Below are 25,382 nucleotides of genomic sequence, written 5' to 3' on the forward strand. Positions count from 1 at the left end.
TCTCAAAGAGGTAAAGAATTTCCCAAGATCATTATGGAGGCATCATTATGATATAACACTACTCATTAAAACATCTCATGCACTTCCTGCCTATCCTAATTCAGACAAGATATACATGTCTGAGAAAACACACATACACACATTAGAAATCTGGTGGTTTTGTCACAGGAGCAAATTGGGTCACAGAAGTGGCTCCCACTTCTTACAAGAGCAAATTTCAGCCTTAAAATGATCAATGGCCAAGGCAAGAACTTTGAAGACACAGAATATTACCTCATTATTGCTGTAATGTAAATCCATAGTCTGTCCAAAAGCAACTTTAGCTTTAGCTGCAAGATCTTCAAGTTTAACAGGCCTTGGTAATTGCAGGATCCTGAAACACAATTTAAGTTATAAAGAATTTATGTCCATTACTTACAAAAATCTGGCAACTCATTACTTAAGAACCATCTCAGAAGTAAATTTACTACTAAAAAGACTAAGTGGCTATACTATATTCCCTGTCCTCCTTATTTTGAGACTTTAAAAACAGAAAGAAAAGCAGTGAAAAATCTAAAAGGAATAATCATACAGAATTACATGCCACTGTAGCTATTTTACTTGCTTAATGCTTTGCAAGCCTCCATTTTTGAGGGAAATTCTTAGAAACATCTACATTTTTCCACTTTAGAAAACTAAGACAATGGAGTACCATAGGCTGACAAGCATAAGATTCAGAAGGGAATTACTCCTGCAGTCCCCATATTTTGGAAATCTGAAAGACTATCTTACCTGAGGAAGTTAACTAAATGTCACCATCTTTACCATAATGAACTACACACTCAAACTGCCCAGACCATCACTAATTGTACTTCAAGTGTGCTCCTGTAAGAATGGTGCACTTGTAGGCCAACAACTTAGATTTTCTTTTAACTCAATGTCCCATCAAACCAATTAGCTCAAACTGTGTATAACTAACCTTTTACTATAGAAAACCATTTCATTTTTGAGATACAACACCATTAAACAAAAAAGAGGTTTTAACAGGGACTAAGCTATCAAGGTACATTCAATTCACATTCAAAAAAGAAAGAGCACTCAAACTCTGTGAAGTAGAAGAGTTAGCAAAGGGTACCTGTTCCTGTCATCAGTAGATCAGTTAGCAGTAGAGCAGTTTGGGGGACATTTTTTCTCACTGAAATGAGGCTAGAAACCAGGCTACTATCACTCAAAAATAAAATATTTTAAAAAAATACCCTAAAAACCCAAACAAACCAACCCCCTCCGAATCCAACAAACACCAATTCTCACTGTAGTTAACAATTGGGGCAGCAAGCCTGCAACTCTACCCATCACACTACATGCTCCTTGGAACAAATTGCCACATTCACCACTGAAAGCAAGTCTGAAATCACTTCTCTTTTTCACTTCCCTTCTTAAAAATTAGCAAGAAAGCCATTGCATAATTTTTTTCCCTGCATGATTTCTTCCCTTAATCACTAGAGCTACACACTCAGGCAAACCAAAGTACTGTAACTCATGCTGAGCAATGAGCCTAGGCTGCCCAGTACCCTTGGGCAAGCAGGCTGAAGTCACTTGGGACAGTTCATCACAGGCCTAAGCTCATGAGTATGAAAACTTCGGAAAGGTATCTTTCCATGCACTTACTTTATGCTTGTATTAATACTGAACTGGTTAACTCAGTCCACTGTGAAAGTGAAATATGATGAACTGCAAAATGCACCATCTGTGCAGACTGGCAGCATGTAAACATTCCTCCATTTTTAAATTCATGCTTCCTCTTACTTCACTAGAAATTGCTAGGTAGATGAGACCATAATTCTCAAAACCGTCAAAAAAACCCATATTCCCTCCAAATTATATGGAGAACTCAACCATTACTGATGCACTTTTACATATTTTGTTCAGAGAGCAACACTAAGGGCTGCCTAGAACTAGTATAGGTTTTATTGAAGATAATTTTTTAGAAATAATTTAATATTTCTCTTAAGAAACAGCATGCCCAGGATATTACTTTATATTTTTTAAAGTATTTTCAAAGATCATATTCTATCATAATTTCTCTGTAAGTAGAATGAAATTTGATACTTTCAGAAAGAGACAGGCAAAATGAATAGTCAACAAACCAGTTCTGCATGGAATTATACATCCAATTCCATAAAAGCTTTTGAGCAGCCACCAAAGAAGAGATTATATAGAGACAGATGTTTGTATACTTTAAGCAGGTGCATCATTCCCCTCTCATAAACAAAATTTAAATAAATTTTAACTGATTAAATGAAAACAACCCGAGTCTAATAAATTTTCCAGTTACAGTTGTCAGACTGTAAGTATAATCGAAACTCCTCCTCTAGGTATTACAGTAACAATAAGTTATCACACAGTTATTACACACACAGCGAAGGACAAAAATGTATTTTCTGGTCTATTCAAACTTGAGATCTATTTTAATGACTTAAGTAATTATTCAAGGCTACAAACATCTATCTGAAGGGTAACCAAATGAAGGATACTACATTGGACATAGTTACAGTACAATATTTAGGTGTTTATGCATCCTTAGATCCACATTTTAAACAGTTAATTCTCTTAAAATTGTGTTCATAAAAAAATTAAATTTAAGGTCAAACAAAAAATACTTAAGAGATCTGAAACACTTGAAACTGTTAATCTGAAACTTTATGACAGGAGCATAACAAAACTATAAACAAGGAGACAATAGTGTTTCTTTACCTTTTTTCACCTCGATGTTCAAATTTGACTCTAACATCATTCTGTAAGAAGACAGATAAAGGAAACACTATTAGTATGTTATTACCTCTTTTGATGAAGTCCATGGACTCCCATTCAATACTCCTACACTAGAACTAAATTCCTTATTAATTTTCTGCCCTTTCTGACAGATGAAGTATTTTAATAAGCTGCTTCTGCTGAGGTACGTGATAGAGGCTTAAAGAGTTCAAGACCAAAAAATGTTAAAAATAACTTGAAGTGTTAGAATACAAAAATATATTCTGAAGTGCAATGAATGCTTCTGTAAATAAACATATTATTTTCTATCAATACATGTTAATATTATAACAGATTTATGACTTCAAATTTAATGTGGGGCTGGTTACCACATAATTCTCTATCCTGAACAGGCAGATGGATTTAGCTACCAATAACATGTTTGTAAGTACACTTTGCAGCTCAGCATTCCAGGCCTAAGAAACATCTCTTGTTTCATAAGCATTAACATAGAAACCCATGCATACAATTAAGCCAGCAGTCATGCAGTACACCTCCAATAACCATCTCTGTATATACTTGTAGTTATTTGGAAATAATATTGCTCTGCAAAATCATAATTTTAAGAATCAAATTGTATTAGCAACTATTGCACAAAAAACAATAATGCATTCATCTTCCAAAAGAACTGATTTTCAAATGATTACTTTCAAAATCCACAAACTGAAACAGTGATAAACATTTCTTCTAGCTTTCTAAACATGGATTATACTCAAATAATTTTGGATCATATGTGCATCTTACCAAAATGTCTGAAGTCACAACTCAGACGTGCGTTTCATGACAGTAGCAAAGCACCACTGTGTTGCACGCTGAACTCTTACAACTTTTAAAGCAGACTGAAAATTATGTAGACATTCGGTTTTGACAGCTTAAGAGCCAAATATATCTGAATACTTTGATTTTTAAAAGGTTAAAATAAGCACAACTGAAGTCTATTGAACTGTAAATTAAGAATCACATCAAATAAACATACAGTTAACTCAATTTAGGTAGAAGTTTACATCTTCTCCTAATCTCTCCATATAGTAGTTCAAACCTATCAACTAAGCATTTACTAATTTTCTATTTGTGTTCAGTATCTACTGAACTAAAAGTTACTAAATATCCAATATGAAAAAAATGCAGCTGGAAAGAACTCTTATTTCTGGCTGCATGAACAAGAAATTGAAGCGAAAGATGCAGTGAAAGAGTTTAAGCATATTTCAGCTGCTGTAGTGACATTCTTTCTTGGTATAATATAGGTGACAATTGAGTAATCTACTAAATCTATAAAATTTTTCCTTAGTATTTTAAAATAGTATCGTTCCAATATAATAATAACAAATATAAAATCATTTTACATATGGTGTAAATACCATCGTCAATTTATTTATTTAAGCACACACTATGATCACCCTGAAATGCCACCATTTGATTTTGCTGTTAATATAAGAATATGAACAAAGAAAATGGCAGTACACGTGGGAGACTAATAGCTCATTCTGGTATGCTCACTGGTCTGGCAAGAAAAATAATTACAGAAGTCACAGCAGGACATTCCATGCTCAGTACATTAGTGAGGATATTGAAGATTACCTGTTTTTTAGGGGAAGATGACTTTGGCTTTCCTGTTTCTTGCTGGGGCAATACAGGACGACTGGCCTTATGAAGCACAGCCAAATCCTGCATGATTGAATTCAAAGCTTGCTGCTCATCTGCTCAGAGAAAAAGACCAGACAGGAGTAAAAGACTGGTACTTTTGAAGGGCATTACTGTCTCATTTCACAGTTAGGCAGGCATTAGTCTAAAACTTAAGAGTCTGCATTACACTTCAGTACATAACTGCCAAATTAAAAAAAATTGCTTCCACATTGTAAACATTTTTATTTTATTTATCATTAACAGTGCTTAAGGAAATAAGACAGCTTAATCAGTAATCCAAATTCAATAACAGGTTTAAAAAAGCTGAAGTCATAGCAAAGATTAAACTTTACACAACTGCAGGCTGTATTAATAAGAGAAAGAGGATGCAGGGGAAAGCCTTGTCTACTTCGATTCAAACACTATCCATAGATGAGACCTTTACTTCCTGTTCCTTTCCATAAAATAATAAAAAGCAAGTTCTTTTGAACTATTTCTCCTTTGTCCTGAACAGGTATGATCATACCCATGAGAGGCATACACAAACTCCCACATGAACACCTCAACTGCCTGAGCATCTCCTGATAGCCCATGGAGCATTATAAAAACCCAAACCAAAAAACCAATAAACAAATCAAAAATAAAACACCACAGAACTTTTCCAGGACTGAAAATACAGAGGACTTTAGGGCTTAAAGGAAGAATTCACATGGAGAATCAGAAGCTTTGAACCCAGGGGACAATTTAGGGGTAGGAATGCTACATAAATTAGGTTTCAAGTTGACAAAAATTCCCAAATCTTGACTATCTACTGCAGCTGATGTCATGATAGAGCAAATCTGCCCTAGAACTGGGATGCTCCTTTAGACAGGAAAGCACTTAGGAGGTCAAAAGCCTGTACATCCATCACTAAGAGTAATTTGTTTCTAACATTTTATATCAATTCCTTGCTACATCAATAGTACTGCACACAGCAGTATCTAGAACACTGGATAACAAAATTTATCTCCAGAGGTGTTGACTGTATGCCTTCATGCTCCTTCACACTGGATATGCTTGTTGAAGAATTCATTACTAAATGCTGTGATTTACAAAGAACCATATTTCTCAAATATGGACCTAAGAAAAGCTCAGCATTAAAAGCAGCAAGCATCCCATGTATTCAACAACAATGAGAATTCTTCATTCTACTAAAATATAACAAAACATATTTATCATATAAGGAAATTCAGGTGTTCTAATTTAATAGATTGCTTATAGAACAGAAAGCTGGTCTGAAAATGAGTAATTTCAATCATCACTCATGCTGTCATTATTCATAACTCTACTAAGATATGCAAATCTAGAAAAGAAAGTTTTACCAGCAATATTTAATAGCAGAACTAAAGGCGCTCTTACAGCTCAGTTATTAATTTCTCACACTAAAACACACTTCTAAATTTGTCACAATTAATACAGTAGAACTATTTTATTGTGTTATGGCCTATTCTAGTGCATTGCTCTAGCAATGCAATAAATAAAATAATGCTTTAGCAGTTGGTTGGAGTTTCCAGTGGTTATTAGCTTGCATAGTTTATACAAAAGAAACCAAAATACTGTGGCATAGCATCTAAAGCTACTAAATATCCAATATGACTCAACAATAATTTCTCTCACACACAATGTCGGAGAATATCAGAAATCTGAAGAGTGCTCTATTACTAGACTGAGCAATTTGAATATTAAGCATAAGGTTAGAAACATTAGCAAAACATTAAAAGATAAACAAAATCAATACAAAAATTTGTGTGGTGTGGTTGGTTGGTTGGGATTTTTTGGAGAGGGAACACTGAGAAACTATTACAATAACAACACAGTGAACTCACTAAAAACATAAAACTTGAAAAATTGGCATACAATTTAAAGTAATACAAATGTGCCACATTAAGTAAAACAAGTCCAACCATCTGCACAGAAGAGGCTTTGCACTGTAATGACACAAGACAATAAGATAAAACTCTTATATGTAGATTTTGTGTTTGAGTTTGATTCTTTCTAACACCCATTGCCACTCAGAGCACAATAAGTATTGCTCAGTACCCTAATACCATGAATCTCAATTTCTTAAATTTAATCTGTTAGTACAGCTCAGGACAAACACCTTGTTTCACATACAAGAACTGTGAACATGGAGCTGCATCTGATGTCATGTTTATGTCTTTTTGTTTTGTTTGCCCTCAGCAATGCGGTTTTATAATAAAAAAATAATGAGGGAAAAGTACTACAATATAAGGAAGGGAAAAAGAACAACCAACCAACCAACCAAAAAAACCCAAAAGGAATATTTTCAATACTAATGAAGCTGCTGAACACTACCTTTTATATATAGATGTTACATTGTGTTAAACAGCCAAAGCACGTTTCCCAGGAATTGTAGTAAAATTTAAAGTTACATAGAAGACTTACCCATTATGGCAGCAAGTCTGAAAACTCAAACTTCAGGGAAATGGTTGCTTCATTAGTATTATTTTATTTCCTAAAACACAAAAGCAAACCCCCCATAATTACTAAAGTTGTCAAAGCCATGTAAAACAGTCAACTTTTCATTGTTTATGGGCAGTTTTTCTAAGATTCTACATAGCAAACACACATATAAACTACAAATAAGCTTGCAGAAGACACACATATGATATGTGGAGAAAACAGGTATTGCCCCCAAAGCCTCTGAGCAACATATAATCGCTGAAGACACCAAGCCTGAACTAAATATTCTTCTAGACCAAAGCTGATTTTTATCTCTACCTACACCCCCAAATGATGATTAGTAGTTTTAACAGTAACACTGTACTACATGGGCTACCCACAACTCCAGATTATTAAGAACCAATTCTGTTTCTACAGGTCCCTGTATCTGGTGTTCAAAGTTCTGTGTTCAGAACTACATACATATAGTTCATATCTATAAATACATATGAAACTCACAGCACAAATCAAGAGTCATCAATACCTACTGATTGCATAAATTAGAAAACTTCTGCCTTTTACCTATATATCAGATATGTCACTTACTACCATCTATTACAAGCTCCAGAATAACCAAGAAGAGCTTAACAAGACCCAGAGTTCTCACTACATAATCAGAAACCAGTTCAGCTAAAGAACACACAAAAAGTACATGAGAACTAAAAGAAAGCTATAAACATAATTGAGGTGTATTCTGAGTTACATACTCCCAAGTCTATGGACAGCCTTCCAGCAGTACCCAAAACAGCTTCCAAGTGTTGGGGGAAAGAAACTCCAATTTGATGCTTTGTAAAGTATCAAAACCTGTAAAAGCGCAAAAAGTAAACCTGGCCTGCCTGGGCTGCTCACAGCCTCAAGGCACAACCCCAACTTTTACTACTAATGGAGTCTTCAGCCTCCCGATATCACCACAGCAGGAAACAGGAAAATCTTTTTCCAAAAATCCCACCCAAAATAAAACCAACCAACCAACCAACCAAAATCGTTCTGCTGCCCTGTAACAGGAAAGGAAACCCATGAGGACAAAAAAGCAGGGGATTTACATTAATCCTCAGAGAGGAAAATGGGCTGAATTTTCACTTATTTGCTGAATGATAGTGGCCAATTGCACTCAAAATAAGGACTGTATCTTTGAACCTTGCTCTCATACAAGATGCCAGGAAATCTGATTTACTTATTGAACAGGGATTACCTTTATGGCCTAAAATATGGAAACTAACATTGCTTCCCCATGAGCAATTTTTGCAGCTTTTGCATCTCTGAGAGTCCAAAAAACCAGAACATATATTAAATGATTTCCTATGCTATGTTTTTTGTACCAGCAGTTGCCTTGGAGAATCTTCCAAAAAATTATTCACTAAAGTGCTTATTAAACATTTTTAACTCTGTATTTGATCCAACTGTCTTAAAATGAGAGCTAATGTAATTTTCAGAAAAATGTCTGTTTTAATTAGCTGTCTTAATAAATTAAACATAATGTATTTAATTATTTTAGATGAAGTACTTCTGTAATATTTCTTTGTAAGCATTTCAAAGAAATGAAGTAGTTCTGTGAGGCATTTTAAATCTTCTACCACACCTGAAGAAAACAAAACCAATTTATATCTCCAAACAAAAACACTCCAGATGGTCTTCCTCAACCTAGCTGGAAAAAAACAAACTTGGAAGCTGAAGATATTTGTGCTTAAGGGCTCACATAGGGCTGAAGAAAAAAACATCTCCTCCAAGTTCCTCCAGCGACAACAACTAATTCTTTAGTATTAATCTGTGATATGTCTTACTAGAACATAAGCTAATAAGTGAGCTTATTTTCCCCTCCACTTCCTTCTTATTCATTAAAAGAAAAAAAAACCCAACTTAAGAAAATTAAATTTCTCTTAATAACTTATGTTTCTTATTTTATTGCCCCTTTTAACCAAAATTCTCTGTTCAAATATGAAGTATAATCAGCCACCTTAACAACCTTTGTGTTACTTTAAAAACTACATTAATGTTACTTTAAAAATAAGCTAACAACATTAAAATTTCAATTAAAAACGTGACTCAGACCCAATTTTATTAAGACCTTTATGAATTCACCTTGTGAAATGAAAAAAGACTTCTGTGTTTAACTGATCATTTTCACAAAGGGTTATAACGACAGGGTGGTTGTGGAGAGTGAGTAAAAGTAAGATAACAAAAATCAACATCTTTCAAACAATTATATATAAATTCAGTAAAAAGGTAAAAAAGCATGACCTAATCCCTGGCTGCAAAGTAGCGTTAGTATAACACACACACAAGAGTAGATTACAATCCAAGATAAAAAAAAAATGGAAGCAAAGGCTGAAAACACAAAGAACGGATGCAAAGGTAGAATAAAATTATGTCAAGGTCTTGCAAAGAGACACAAGCAGCCTGAATTTGAATGTAATTAAAGAAGGGATGACAGAGTGAATTTCAAAAAGGTGTTTGCTACACTCTTATCACATCATCAAAGAAGAATATCCTAGCAACAGCATTTTGTATATAAGGGTGGAGAGATGCTGATTCATATTCATGATTCACTTCCCACCAGCCACCTTCCAGAGTCTGGAAGTCTTTCAGAATCTGAGAAAGCTAAAAACAATTTCCAAGAATCATCTGGATATTTTCTTTCTTCGGTGGCTTTGTCAATGCAAATGTAACAAAGCCTGAGGACAAGTAAGCCATGCAGATGACGCAGCTGTTTCAGACACCCTGAGCTAATTGCCCATTCTCACACACTTCTATAATAACCAGGGTGCCTCTCAGTTACTAAATCAAGAACAAAAAACACCCCAGTGAAGCAAGCAATCTAGCTTAGCCTGATTTAGTGAGGAATTCAGACTTGCATAGGAAGACTTTACCTACATAGAAAGGCGACAAGTCCATAGAAAAGTCCAAACCTGTTGCAATAGTGCGGCAAAAATCTCAAGGATACCAATTGCCTCCACTAAATTTTCACTAAAATACATGAGTACAAAGATAAATGGTTTCCAACCCTTACAGCAAAGCAAAACAACATAACGTGAACTCAAGGCAGATGCAGTGTAATTATTTCAATCATGGGTAAAGATTAAATCTGACTTACAGTGTATTAGACACAAGCAAGTTAAACCAAGACAATACAAAACCAGTATCTGCTTGCATTGCTATTCAGAGACACCCTTGTCTATAATACATGAAGCAAAAAGAGCCAAGTAAAAATGAAGAGTGAGCATTCACAGGTGATTTTTCAGACTGTAGAATGGACAATCAGAATATCAAGTAAGACTACAGAATTTTATTTCATAGCAAGAAGAATGAGCCAGATAAAACCGTTTTACTCTAAAAATGTTATTCTTAAACAATCAAATGCTTGGTCTCACACAACCAACATCATATAAATCACAGCAAGCAAGGCTGACAAAATCTCAAGTGATCCCCTAGTCAACTATACCTACTTAACCTTTCACCAAAATAATGAGCAGCACTACCCATTAAGGTTTTTTTTAAAAAAATAAGCACAGTATCTGTGAACAAGACAAAGAGTAATACCTAAATCTGAACTTCTGTAGCATTTTTCATAACTCAAAGCAACTGTTGGCAAAAATAACAATAATGACACTACATAGTGTGACGAGCATGGAAGCCAGTATTGTTACAAGACATTAGAAGATACCTAAAAGAAGGTAACTCCATAGAAATGAACACAAAGAAGAGGATTGTATATGGACACACACACAAATGAACACTGGACAAAAAGCCAGCCTTTTCAAAGAATATGAAAGCAGCAGCAGTAGGACAAAATCATGAATAACAGAAAAAAAGGGCACTGAAGAACAGTAATGAGAAAAAGCTGAACAGTAAAACATCAGATGTGAGATCAGCTTTAGAAAAACTTGGATCTTTAACATATTGTAATAATACATTTAAAAGGTATTCAAAGGGAAAGCAGATAATGGGAGAAAAAGATTAAACTAATCCAAACCAAAAGCCTATGATACATTGCTAAATTAAGGTAACATTTGAAAAACAAAACCATAGTAATAAATGCAAACCATAGTAAATGCCTCGATTTCAAGGTCTATTGCCAAGCAAAACATATCTTCTTGAAACAATTACAGATTAGTTAACAGAACTAACTGCAGCAATCACCCTATTTAGGTTTTTTCAATATACTTGGCTAAATATCACATGATATTCAAGTTATTTGCTTTAAAACCTCAATTACTTAACATGAAACCCAGCTGACGGACTAAAATAAAAGAAATCCATAACCCTACTTAGCAGAAAACACCAATTAACATGATTCTTACTGAAGGCCCCTGGAGACCAACAGTGATGAGGCAGGCACAATAAGATAGAGAAGTTATGGCCTAAGGAAACTACCTGAATCATGTCTGAAAATAGTTGCAGTCAAGCAAAATGTATTTAAATACCATTAAGTGCTTTAAATACATATAATAATTTACTGTGGTTACTCTCTATTTATTATTAATTAGAAATAATACTAAACACTTTAAAACTGAGATGAACTGCATTTATGGTACTAAATAGGACTGCTTTCAGAACTTCTATACTCCCTGCAACCAGGAGAGCATCACCCACAATTAGAAGCTGTATTTCATGCAAGTCTAAATATTGCGGTTTATTACATTTACTCAGTAATGTTTCTGCATTGAATGCATTTTGACATTCAGACAATCATTCAGACAATTGGAAAAAAAGTTGCAGCCACAAGACTGGACAGTATTAAGAAAAAATTGAGGATTATTAAATCACAGTGTAATTATCTAACACAGGTGCAATACACATTAAGGAGGCATAGTGAAATCCTTGTGTGTATAAAAATGCAGTCAATGCAGAAGCCATCTTGCTTCTGTACACAACCTCCAGGCACAGTGCTCTATGCAGACTGCACGTGTGGGATGGCTGAAGCATCAGAATCTTTGTGGCTGGTACAGAGTTATCAGGTATCTCTACAATAGGCAGACTTGTGATTTCTTACACTGAAGACCTTTAAAATCTTCCTGGCAAGCAAAAAAAAAAAAAAGAAAAAAAAAAGAATTTATGTCTCCCTGAGCCCACAGGAACATGCAGACTTACCTCATCTATACAGCTACAGACATGATTTGGTATTTGTTTATTTTATGAAAAGAATGGTTACTAGCTGTACTTCTTTTCAAGTTCAATTTAATACACAGACAAAAAAAAAAAGTAACAAAAATCTCCAAACCAATAAAACAGACCAGACTTGCATAAAAATCAGTATCTATGGATGGTGCTCTCCCAGTTCCAGGAAGAATAAAACCTCAAAAATCAGTGCTGTCAGTTCTAGCACCTAACATATGCTGCTCTCCCTCAAATTACCTCAGGAACCAAATTTCAGAATTAACTGAAGCATCCAACATGCCCAGTGACAATAGCAAAATTTCATTCAGATTAAATCTTCAGGCTTTGCTGTTCAATAAACTGTAATTTGACAGAGTCATGTAACATCAGCTTGATGAACTATGATCTATCTTGAAAAATTTACAGTGTGCTGGAAGGTATGAGAATGTAAGGACAGTTTTAAAGACTGTTCTCATAAAAATGGAAAGCAGCAGTTCAAGATCAGTTTATACCAAAATTAGGCTTTTCAGACAAATATCTTAACACTTACAGCAATATTCACAAAGAATAACCATAGTCTACAAAAGCTAATCTCTCTACACTTCCATTTCAGCTGACAGGGAGAGATAAGCATATTTAGAATTTCAAGACACTTAAATGCAAGTTTCCTGCTTTGAATGAACCTCTTCTTTCCAAGTAGTATCAAGAGTGTCTATTAGCTAACCCTTGGTAGGCCTACTTCATTTCAAGTACACCAAAAAGATAAGACTGTAATTGGCCTCAAATAGAGAAACATCTACTTTCCTCAACAAAATCTTTCCTCACCTAATTTGAGTTTTACAGAAGTTCTATATTTCCTGTATCTGTCATTGCCTCGGCAGCAGCAGCCAAAGTACTTGACAGCTTACTTCTCAACCTAACTGAAAAATTACTTTGCTGATACATCAAGCAAATCTTTCTTGAAAGTCATGATGCTTTCTTAAGATCTGTTCATGATTTTTAAACTTAAAAATGTTAAATTGAGGAAGGGTCACAGTAGCTGAAACTTGCAGACAGGCACCACAGTGACACCTTGCAAAATATGTTAGTGCTGCCAATTTTGCAACAGAACATAATGGCTGCAAATTGACTGCTCACCCTCCTCTCTTACCCAGGACCAGATTTTCTCACAAACATATGCCAAAAAGCAACAGACACAATTCACTGGGCTACACATAACTGCATCACTGCCTCTAGAGCATTCTGGCATCTTGGAAATTTATCACCACCATCATGGTGGGAAGTCCCAGCACCACAACACAAACCTTCCTTACCATTAGCTGGGCTAGATGCTAAACAAACTGCTTAGTGCTATTCACATCATCAAAATGTTTAAGGCTAACTCAATATATTATGATAACATTGGAGTGCTAACAAACACACACACAATAAAACACTTCTGTGATGTTTGTAACTTTACCTAGTTTACTATCCTACATTAACTGAGTAGCTGCATAGAAGGTGTCTCCAGCAAAACAGATGTATGAAATTTTCAGACTCTAGAATCCCATGAAATGTGCACTACAGTGAGTATCATAATGAGATTTAGGTGCTTCTGTGTCTCCTTCCAAAAATCTCAAGTGGTGCTCTTGGCTCAGAACTTGTCGCAGCCATTTGGAGCCGTTATGCTGAAGCTGTTATGAGGGGCACCAATTTTTCTCCAAACTTAAGACTAACAAGTCAAAATACTTGTGAAGAAGGGCTAAAGGTGTTACAAGAAAACCATTCCTCACTTCAAATGTAACTGCTTGTGCTCTATCCAAGGTCCTACAGGACGATAACTGTTTGGAGGGGGTTTTGTTCAACAGATAGTTTACAGCACACACCCTAAAAGAATAAAGTTTAGCTCTCATCCTTGTGACAGCATTCAAGATCACCAGTTCAGCCAAAGAACTAACTGTACACAGTACAAACTTAATCCTACCAGTACTGATTCCTGCAACCATTACTACACTCTAAGAATGGAAGACCATGCTACAACCAGCAACAAATATATGGATTTTAAGAGTAAACCTAGTACAAACTACTTGCATCAGCAATATTCTATGAGCAAAAGGAAAATTATGTTAGAAAAAAATGCAGTCTTCCAGCAATTACTGAATAGTGCAAACAACTGCAGCATTTGAATTAATGTACAAGAGTGATTATACACAAATCATCAGTCCAATACAGCTTTTGAGGACATAAAGAAGAAAGCACCTCCTTAACCTTCAGTAACTAGTTCTATACTTTTCATTTAACCTTCCAGTTTTGTGACTGTGATGGGTTGAATTACAAGCATTTTGGGAAATAAGCCAGACAAATAAACCCACTCTCAATTTCTATACCTAGTCTTAATATCTACCTTCAGGTACTGAAACTGCAAAGCTTTTTCTTCAGTCTACCAGTCATATTTGACAGAATCTTCCATTCAGAGCAAAAACTATTTCAAATTTGCAGCAGTTGAGAGTTTAAATTATGGCTGCAAATCACATCACCATTTCAAATCAAGTACCAAAAAAGATTAACACAAGGATACATATCAGCCTTTTTGATTAATATGATCAACCTGGCACTTTGCTGTGATGCCAGTAAGAGCAGAGTCTAAGTCTCCAAGGACATTTCTGTATCTCCACCATGAAGACAGCCGAGTTTCAATTATTCTCCATCTTCCAAATTTTTCAAGACACAAAGGAGACATTGTCCTCAGTGAAGTCTCTGTTATATACTGTCTTACTCATTCTTCAAAACACTGTTGTTCCTCAAAGCACAGTTCTTCCTGCATACTACTCAAGACAGTAATACACTGAGGAAATCCAGAGTACAGTAATACAACTATGATTTTTCTCATCTTCTGCTGCCTTGCTGTAATGTTTTCCCACTCCGATGACACACACCAGCACCTGGAGCTTCTGCCTAAAATGCATTTCCTGGCTCATACTCAAGTCTTCCTAATTAAGTACCCCACGTGCTCTTCTCATCATAATTCAAATTAGCTTTGTACATTCAGACAGTTCCTTCATTTTTTCTATCCTCAAAACAAATACAAAATGCAAAAAAAAACCCCTCCTAATATGCTAACATGGAATATTTAAGTAGATAAGACATTCATGAGCCATACAGATTTCCAACACAGAATAGAAAAAACACCCCTGAATCCATCTCAAATTCAAGAATAAAACATGCAACAACAAATAGCAATGAATTGAACCCGGGTGCCCCAGGTTTGGACAGACTCAGACCTTTCACACTTGAAACTGTACAGAGAGCTCAATACCACCAAGAAGACAGGTAAGTGCATAATTAATATACACTGATGGAAACTGAGAAAACCACGTGTATGTGCACAGGTAACACACAGTATGCAAAATCCAAATATTTACATATTTACACGATTGTGCAGCATTTTTGTACCAAGCAGGTCTCACTGCGCAGGTCTAAATGGAGAAATTTGTAAGTTTTTACCCATATGCAGCAGGCACTGTGTTTTAAACTGGATGAATCACAGAGGCTAAAACACTAAGACATTGCTAAGCTATCAAGTGCACAAACTCTTCATCACTTTACACTTTGGTAATAATCTTTAGCTCCCTGTGAATAAAAAAAAAAAAAAAAAAAATCATAATTCAACCCAAACCCTCATAATAATATGTCAACCAAAATGTAAAAATAGAAACCTAGGTTTGTCAAAACAGCCCAGAATTAAATGCAAAGACACAAAGACAACATATTGTCATAAGATTTCCTTCTCACACATGCACTAGCACAGCCCTTCGCAGCGGGTACCAAATTATGAGGACATCTATGATGCTTCATTATTATACTTTTCCTTCAAGTGATAAAAATGTACGAACCCTCATAAATACAGCTAATAAGGAAAACTAACTACAGTTCCAGAGAAAGGACTGCTGTCTGTGCCCACTTCTATCAACTTTAAGAAAACTGTTTCACTGCTAAGGTTGCATTTGTGTCTGCTTGTCTACACTAACTGCTGCTGTCCAGCTGAACCTTAAAGACAAGCAGATCTGGAGCCAATAGATGATACAGCTGAAAGGATTTTACATTCTAATTAATAATCAGACTATCAGCTTCACATTCTAAGAAAAGAGCAAGAACTCATGCTGGAATCAACCCTCTTGGCCACCGCATAGACCTGAGACCTGGATCTTTAAAAAAAGACAACATGAATAATGCAGGGATTTCAGGAAATTACACAATATAAAGTGTGACATATAACAAACTATAAATAATGGACATATGCATAATTGTGATAGAGCAGGGAAGAGCAGATCCAAAAAGAGAGCCTCACTTGCAAATCTTGGTGCACTCTGTGTATGTGTATAAAGAACTGACCTCCCTCAGCATCACGGTCTACTTGGATTTATGGTGCTGGAGAAGTCTTGCCAAAGGCCTTCTGCAGTCACAGCATAAGAAAGCAGATCTACCCTTGCATGAATAAATTAGTTAAAATATAGAAGACATAGGACAGACATAGTTGTTTTCAAAAGGAAGGATATCAGTGGGCCTCCACAACAGTGTGTGTTGTTCAATATATTCGAGATTACCCAAGAAACAGGAGCTTTCTGAAACTCCTATTATTTGGGAAAGCAAGGAGAGGACTGATGACAGTAGAGATGGTCATCTTTATCAGAGAGAGGACTGAGCAATAAAGCAGGTAATTAATTAGCAGCACTGATGAATAAAAGTGCAAGTTGAGTGGAAGGGAGGAAGGAGAGCAATAGTTCCAACTTTGTACGTAGGAACCAATGGGCTTCGCACTGAATACTGACAGAACTCAGAAATAAAGCCAGCGTTAGGAATTATGAACAAGAAGTGTGAAACAGATCACTGCCTTCACATCTTGAACTCTATTAGCAATCCTGGGATCTTCAGATCCAGAAGAGGATGCAGCAAAAAGGTACAGAATGTAGGAAAAGATACAATCAAAGGCATAGAATGGGTTCTACAGGGGAAAAAAAAAGGCAAACTAGGATTCTGGTTTCAGTAACATTTGGGTGTGGAGAGAAAATTATAAAGAGCTACAAAATTGTACAAGGAACAGAGAGATGTATTGTTATAACACACAGAGAATGTCCACTCTTCTCCAAAAGAAAGATGGCACCAAAGAAACTCAGTAAAAATGTTTAAGAAGTTAAAAAAAGAGTAGCTTTTACTAGAACCACTCACATACCTATAGAATTTCTTACAAAAGGATATTTGGATGCCAGACATTTATTTAGCTGCATGCAAAAAAAGTCTGAGAAAAAAATCCAAACATTCCAAACTATTCCAGATTTAGAATCAACCTTTACTAAAAATAATTTGGGATTGAAAGAATATTCAAGCTAAGAATGCTTACACTGGTCTCACTCTTCCATAAGCATTCATTAATGCTCATCACTGAGGGATGAATACTGGATTTTCTTTTGTTTGATTCTATCACGGGTTAAGATTTTACCTAAAACTTGCCAGACAGTTCACCAATAACATATAAATTTGCTTTTGAAAGTCTCATTCAGTATTCATGATAGTACCAGTATCACAAACACAGAAGCATAACAGATATTCCATGAAGGAACTTGCTAGAGCAAGGCACTCATTAAGTCAGTCATTAAGAAGCCATTATATTATCCACCTCATCCCTGCCTGAAGTTACTGTGCTCACTGCTACCAGCAGCGCAAAAAACGCTTTTCTCAACCCAACTTTACACCAAGACAATTATCATCAAGCCATTATGGGAAAAAACCCACAATTCCCATGGAGATTTGCCATTCAATTTGATTTTTACTTTTAAAACAAAGTCTTACGCTGGAGTTACAAAACTTGTGGCATTGCTAAAAATCACACATAGTGTGACAAAACAACAATTATATACAAGTTGAACTTTACCAGTTTTCAGTTGCTGCATTAATAAAATATTTAGGGTGACAAATCTCATGCTCTTCAATAGAATGTTGTAATTTTTTTAGATTTTATTTAGAAGTTTAATTTCTGCTTGTGTCAGTATTTTAGCTCTCTGTTCTCATTTTATTATTATGAATTCAAACAGCTTGATCCAGATTTTTCCAGTTTTCAAATGTTTGTTCAAAGATGAGACTATAGTTACTTTTGGTAATATGGCATTTAAACTAGCATTTACAGACCTCTTATCTACATTATTTTAAAATAATTTTAAGGACAGGTGTGATGTAATCTACACTGACTGCTTGAATACTTCTTCCTGCAAGAAACTAAAAAGGGACTTCACAAGTAATCATTACTGGTCTCCATTTAAATTTTTATGAAGAACATACTGTTGAAAGAATTGCAAAATTTGATCCATCTGTGATCTAGCCTCAAAAATTATGAATAAAATCATTTACATAAGTCTGATAAAATGGAGTAAAACCAGGGAACATCCTAAACACATCTGTTCCATAGCTGACTCTGCAATTCTTCCAATCAAGCATGCCTACAGGATTAAAATTTCTTCTGCTACGTCAGTGGACCATATGACATCTCAAAATGGCAAAAGGCTCATTCAGGTACAGTTACACTAACAGATGTTACCTCAGCGATATAATTTACTTCAAAAGACAGCGCATGTATAAAATAGACCAGTAAGGACACACTTGTGCCAATAGAAACTGCATCTAACCCTAGGAGAACTTGTCCTCAATCAAATTTCCTGTTGTAGAGCAGGCTTATGTTCAAAAGCCACAGGGATTGCATGTGCTGGCAAAGAGATGTGGAAGAGCAGCAAGTGCATACTCTACCAATCTAAAAAAGCTTAATAGAAGAAAACGAACCCAAAATAAAGATTGAATTCAATAGAGTATAAGGTTATATTCCTTGGAAAGATAACTCCAATTCATATATATGAAGGGATACAACAAACACTAGTATGAGCTCCTGTGCTAGCAAATGCAGGAGACAGGAACCTGATGCTGCTGGCAAGAAAAGAAAAAAGCCCCAACAACAAAACAAAAACAAAACCCAGCCATACCTGCATGCACACACCCTAGAATGGTATTTTAATAAGGCCATCATGTTACTTCTGCTACTTGCAGAGTAACTTAATTATTCTGTTGCTCAAAAACTGTCTGTAGAACTTTGAAAAAGATACAGACAAATCAGTGCCCAGTGAGACTGAACAACAAAAATCCTGTTCAGACAGTTTAGTAAAGAGAAGTCTAAAATAAAAGGAGACAGTGGAAGAGTCTTCATGTATGAGGACTTGGTGAAAAGAGCACGGAAACCATTATCCTGCATGAGCAGTAAGAGTTGGATGAGAATTAAATGGCTTAACTAGCTCCAAGACAGAGTTAAATATTAAGAAAAGCCTCCTAACAACAGTAATAGTCATATGTACCAGCTATAAATAGATCAGTGAAGAGGTGTGGTATTCCCCTCTTCTGAGCTTTTTAAGAGAAGACCAGACAAACGTCTGTCACACGTGATTTCAGCGTATTTCCTTCTGCCTCTGGTGGGGATGGCCTAATGAAATCCCTGCCCTTCTTACATATCCATCATTTCTTTCTTCATCCAAATGAGAAATATTAATCAGTGTTATCATATCTCAGCTTCAAAAGTACAGTCTTCCCAATACAAACATCAGAAGGATATGAATTTTATTGCATTGCTGTTGTCAGATTGTTCCTGTGGTTGGCACAAATCATCTCAGGAAAACAAAAACCAGCATGCTTTACTGCTGAAGATAACCCAAAGAAATGGACAAATGATGATTTGAAATACAGAAAGAGAAGCAAATGAAAAAAATATTGTGAAGGATTAAAATAAAAAAAAATGGCTAAAAACAAAGTCACAGCAAAGAAAAAAAATACTTCAGCCTACAGAAAACTATTTTCCTCTCACATGAAAAATTGAGCTAAAGTTTGCTGGTATATCTTAAAAAATATGCAATAATTTGAGATACAGAAGTACACATAAGACTTCACAAACAGATGGGAAAAAGACACATTTCTACAGGACTCCCTGCATTACCAATTCCCAACTGCCAGTTTTTAAAGGAAAATGGAGATACTTCTGCTTTGGTCCTGCTTAAGTAAGTCCAACTTCAAATAATCTCATCAATATGGGCTCTAAACTATGCCACATGTGTATTTGTGGGTCAAGTATCTCTACAGCAGTGGTTCCCATTTCCCAGGGGAATCCCTGCAATATCACAATACAGAATTTCATCTTTCCTGTTCTCATCATCACCAATCTTCCTCCTGCTTCTAAAAGATTACATTTAAGTTGAATATACTAAACATCCCAGAAAACCCTGCAAATAAGCATGATTAATCTAAGAAACTGGGTTTACACAGAGCCATAAACTTCATTTGTCATATTATTAAACCAAATGTCATGTCAAGATCCAGAAGTGAGAAGTGAATCACAAATAACATGCTGAATTCTGAACACATTCCCATGTTTCCAATGTTATTCTACAAGCTGTGTGCAATTATAGCATGCATGATCTATTTTGACCTTAGCACTACAAAATACAAAACATTAAAATAGCAAAAGAAGCATTTCTTCTTAAAAAGATTTTTCTTTCTTTTCACAGAAAAATCTTTAACTGATTTTTTTCTTTTTTTTTTAGTTTAATACTGTGTCAGTTCTACTTGAGAATTTTAAAAGCTTGCATTTAGAAATTAAACTTTCAGGACAGCAAATCTTAGTTTGCCTAATTAGATAAACCTAGAGTCACTAGGCAATACACATATTTACATTAGCTTGTCACACATATGAAAACACATGACATTTTCTGCAAATGTATTTAAGATGTACTTAACTACATCAGTCACATTTTCATCATTCATTTATTTTTCTCCAAGTCTAAACAAAAGATAGTGTTAGTAGCACAGAATATCTAAGAAGATATTATTATAAAATATGTTAATTACTCCAAACTAAATGGAAATCTATGGATACTTCTCCATAGATCACAACACCATTGGCTGTGTGTTGTGGAAGAGGGGGAACAAATGAAGGAAATCAATCTATTATCATTCTCAGGCTGCATTTGTACAAAAATATTACTTCTAAGTTCAGAGGATGACCAGTTAGACAGCCACCAAACAACTTGTCACAAAAACAGATTACTCATTACTTTTGACTCAGTTTGCTGAGGTAAAAAGTTAGCCTACAGTTAATATGAAAGAAAAAAACATAAAACTTTAGATTGCCAAGATTTCAAAGCCTTTTTCTCCATAGTTCTTCACAAATACTTCTTATTAATGACAAAGTTTTAAAAACCAGTAATTCTGATTTGTATCTAAATATTAATAACTTCTAGGAAATGGTCAGGAAAAAATGTGATGTAAAAACTGTAACTGTGGACTAAAACTTCTGCTTCACCAACTTGCTCGCTTCCTCCAGAGAAAACTATAAGAAAACAATCTCTCCTGCATTTAGAATCACTAGGAATTAAATTCCACAAGCCTGTGGACTGACTGGCTTTTCCAATATTCACAGCAAATAACCCCTGACACATCTATGACCAAAATTGAAAGGTTATTCATTTTTACCATAAATTAGTTTTATCATCATAAAACCAAAAAGCTTGCTTACTGATATTAAACAATAACGTAATGCTCATTTCACTACATGAATAAATTCTGTCACAGCTCTCTACTTAATAACACTTACTATAAAACTCCTAAGATTACCAAGCTATTTTGGAAAAAAAAAGATTCCTCTGACAGTTTAGAAATCTCAGCAAGGCAAGGCAAGCAATGCAAAAACTTCAGTTTTCTTCACCTTGCTCTTCTATTAGTGCCAGGTAAACCACCTGTTCAAATACCAACACAGAGTTCATCAAGGCAAACTCTACACAGATTTTTCTTCTCAAGCAATGAGTCAATCTGACAAATGTTATCTTCCTGTTCTGCTTTATCAACATACACTAAAACCTCGGGGGGAAAAAATCAAATTAATTATACACAGCTTTGCTACCTGAATCAAATCTGGGCTCAATACATATTGGTGGCAGTCATTATAGAAAACAGTGTAAAGGAAACAGGAATTATAGCAAGTTCTGATTTTTAAATAGATTTCTGAGGAAATCAGTTATTTACAAAGTCATGGTAAGGAAAGGTATAGGTGAAAGCAGGAAAAAATAGTGACAAAAAAGAATTATTCTAAGGTTTTTCAGTGTGGTACAAATACTAGCTCATCAAAGTCCCTTCCCTTAGAAATATCCCTACGGAATTCCACAGGAAAGAATACTTTCTCGGGTATCTCGTTAGTAAGTGCTTCGCCACAAGAGAACCTAAGATATTGTGCAAGACAAGCCTGTAGCCATTCACTCTGCTAATACGTCTCTGCCATACACACAGCAATACAATTCTGAAGGCCTCCAACGCTCTGCAACGTGCTGCATTGTTTAAAGAAAAGAAACGTTGTAGTTGAGAGACATTTTCTGCGCGGACTAGAAATCCCCCTTGTTTCAAGGCAGGCTTCTATTATCTTTTACCACCCTCTTAAAGGACACTGCATGATACAATACAGCTTAGAAGCTCTCAGCTAATTTAGCGCTTTGATCTTCAGTAATGCCACAGCCAAAAACTAAGAAGAGATTTATGAAGCAAGAGAAACCAAGGGGGAAAAAAAAGCCAGAAAAACCTCCCAACCTCGTGGGTGCTGCAATGCACTTCAAAAGCAACACGGGAATAAATAATCCAACATTCACTTTTTCCCCTGACAAAAACATCTCGGAGAATCTGACCTACATACTCAAATCACAGCGCTACCACTGCAGAGCAATTCCAAGACGAGAAACTACAGCATCAGACAGCAAACACAGGAAGGTTCAGGGTGACACAGAAATACTCGGCAGGCACGTAAAACACTTCAGATAATGCAGCGGTAATGTAAGTGAGCAACATTAGCGCGTGTCTCCCGGCACCGCAAACAACTACGGTGCCGCGAAGCTCCACCCGCACCGGGCCGGGTCCGCGCTGCCCCCGGCCCCGGCATCTCCGGGACCGGCCCGGGGCCCCGCAAGGCGCCCGGGCAAAGCCGCCCCGCGGTTCCCACGCACTCGGGCCGCCCCGCCCGCCCCTCCCCGCACACCGACCTATGTCACGGCGGAGGCCGGGCGGCCGCCGGGGACCCCCCGCGCTTCCCGGCGGCGGCGGGAGCAGCCCCGGCTGGGCGGGCGGCGCGGAGGGAGCGGCCAGGATTCCGGAGCGGAGCCCACCCCCCCGGGGGAGGGGGGGAAAGGGCCCGGGGCCTGCCCGCGCCGGAGCACGGCGGGGACGGTGACAGGCGGCGCCGCGGCCGGCGCGGAAGGAGCGATGCGGCTGGGCGGGCGGAGAGGAGCGGGAGGTGCCTCGGGGCGCTGCGGCCGCGGCGGGGCCGGGCCGGGGGTCCCGTCGGGCGTGAAGCGCCGCGGCCGCCGCTGCTGCCGCCCGCGAGCTCCGCCCCGCGCGCGCCGGGCCCCGTGACGGGGAGGGAGCGCGAGGCGTCACCGCGCGGCGCCGTCACGGACAGGGGGCGCGTGCGCGCCGCGACCGGCCCGGGGTTCGAGTCCCGCCGGGGACGCTCCGCGGCACCCCCGGGCCGTGTGGCTCCGCCGCAGCGCCGCCGGACAGGCCGGGGGGGTCAGCTCACCGCTCCCGGACAGGCGAGTGTAAGATAAGCCCGGCCTAGTGCCGTTCCGCGGCAGGACGGGAAGGGGCAGCGCGGTACCGCCGTTGCCATTGCTCGCTGTAACAATCCCCGCCTCCGCCGGGCCCGGCCGCAGCCCAGCGCAGGACGCGCCGCCCTGACCTGCCTCTTACGGGGGCTGTGCGCGCTTTTAGGACGATTTGTTTAGAACGGCGCTCTGCCGCCTTCGGGTCGCCCATTTCCCCCGGCACAGACTGACCGCTCCGCAGGAAGTCAATGCGTGCAAGGAAGAAGGATGCTACCCTCAGTTAATCAGCGAGGAAGCAGTCCCTGATACATAGCAGGGCAGCTATTACAGCTACTCTTGCGGTCTTAAGTAGCCGATGACGGTAAATAATAGCATGGCACTGTAATTAGTTTGTATGGATTTACCAGTAACCTTACATGCATGAACTATTGTGTGCTAGATGCACAAATGACCTGTGCATGAGACACTGCCAGGCCCGGTGTGTTCACACAGAGCTGTATAGAGACAGCAGCGACCTGTGCTGGGGCACCTGACTCCACTGCTGCTCACATGCTGCTTTCTGGGCATGTGCTAAGAGGTATTTAAGGTGTAAGACAGCGAGAGGTTTGCAAATCCTGGACAACCCCTCAAAATCTACCCAAAACAAGGGTTGGGGGGCTACATTGGTCACCCTTAACAAACATGTCAAATAATACTTGAACAGAAGTTTAAGATTTACATATCAATTTGCAGTGGGAAACACATATAAAACTAAGTAATTGCCCACAAAGTCCATAACCTGATTATTTGGAGATCTTCTACCAAAATAGGCTTCAAAGAATTATAAAAGAAAATACCATCATAGTCTTTAAAAGGCACTGAAGAAGCCAGTGCTAAAGAGCATCTGATGAAGCACATCCAAGACACAAGGCACTGACTCACTGATCCCAGAGCCATCATGCAGGAGACATAGTCATCTCAAAGCTAAGACACTTTGCTTCAGACTTGGGAAAATTGTCAATGGTGTTCACAAGACATTTGTCATGATCAAGAGTCTTTAATTAGGAAGTTAAAAGGGTGACCTTTACTGCCAAACAATAGGGAAACAGCCAAGAAAATGCTGACGTGTGATGCTCCTGCACCATCAAGCAAAATCAATGAGCCACAGCTGCTTACACAGCTTTGAAAACACATCCAGTGTTTCCCTTGCCTTAATGTTCCATTTCATTGCCATTTGTCAGCTTTAGTGTTTTGTAACTGGATTTAACTGATGGAGGAGGGCTTAGCAAATGGAAGGTTTTGAAGTCAAAGTTCTTTCACTACAGAAGAAGCCAGCAAGGATTGTGGAAGATCATCCCACATTTCTCTGCCCATGTGAGCTCTGTATTGCTGCACAAAGCCTGCCCAGCACAGAGCAGCATCCCGAGAGTGCCTTGCAGAGGTGATGTACATCCTGACAGGCATCAGTGTGATCATGCCATAATCCTGAAAGCAGAGCATCTTCAGTACCAGGAACAGGATAAGCAACTAAATATTGCCTTTGAGATAGAAAATACCTATCAACACCAAGGACCAGCACCTATGATACTGGCTCACACTGAGCTCAGCCCAAACCCAGGGGAATGGTTCTAGGATCATGTGTTATCCCACCAGAGCAAAATAAATCTTACAGGAACAGTGTAATTGCTGATTTGGAAAATAACAGTAGAAAATAGCTGACAGGAGTTGAAATAAAGTATATCAGTTATT

The 25,382-nt window shown here is 37.6% G+C and overlaps 1 protein-coding gene across 3 annotated transcripts in view; it reads right to left on the reverse strand.

Moving 5' to 3' along the window:
* Window positions 1-23,230, reverse strand: part of MAP3K2 (mitogen-activated protein kinase kinase kinase 2) — a 50,164-nt gene extending 26,934 nt beyond the window's left edge. For all 3 annotated transcript variants that reach the window (XM_072932040.1, XM_030277266.4, XM_030277264.4), the window contains exons 1-5: window positions 23,094-23,230; window positions 6,859-6,928; window positions 4,369-4,487; window positions 2,734-2,774; window positions 274-373 (exon numbers count right to left, since the gene is read on the reverse strand). In XM_072932040.1, the coding sequence (XP_072788141.1) occupies window positions 274-373; window positions 2,734-2,774; window positions 4,369-4,487; window positions 6,859-6,862 (264 nt within the window). In that variant the 5' untranslated portion in view covers window positions 6,863-6,928; window positions 23,094-23,230. The remainder of the gene's footprint in view (window positions 1-273; window positions 374-2,733; window positions 2,775-4,368; window positions 4,488-6,858; window positions 6,929-23,093) is intronic.
* Between the last annotated feature and the right edge of the window lie 2,152 nt (window positions 23,231-25,382).

This window comes from Taeniopygia guttata, chromosome 7 (assembly GCF_048771995.1).
Source record: "Taeniopygia guttata chromosome 7, bTaeGut7.mat, whole genome shotgun sequence".
NCBI lineage: Eukaryota > Metazoa > Chordata > Aves > Passeriformes > Estrildidae > Taeniopygia > Taeniopygia guttata.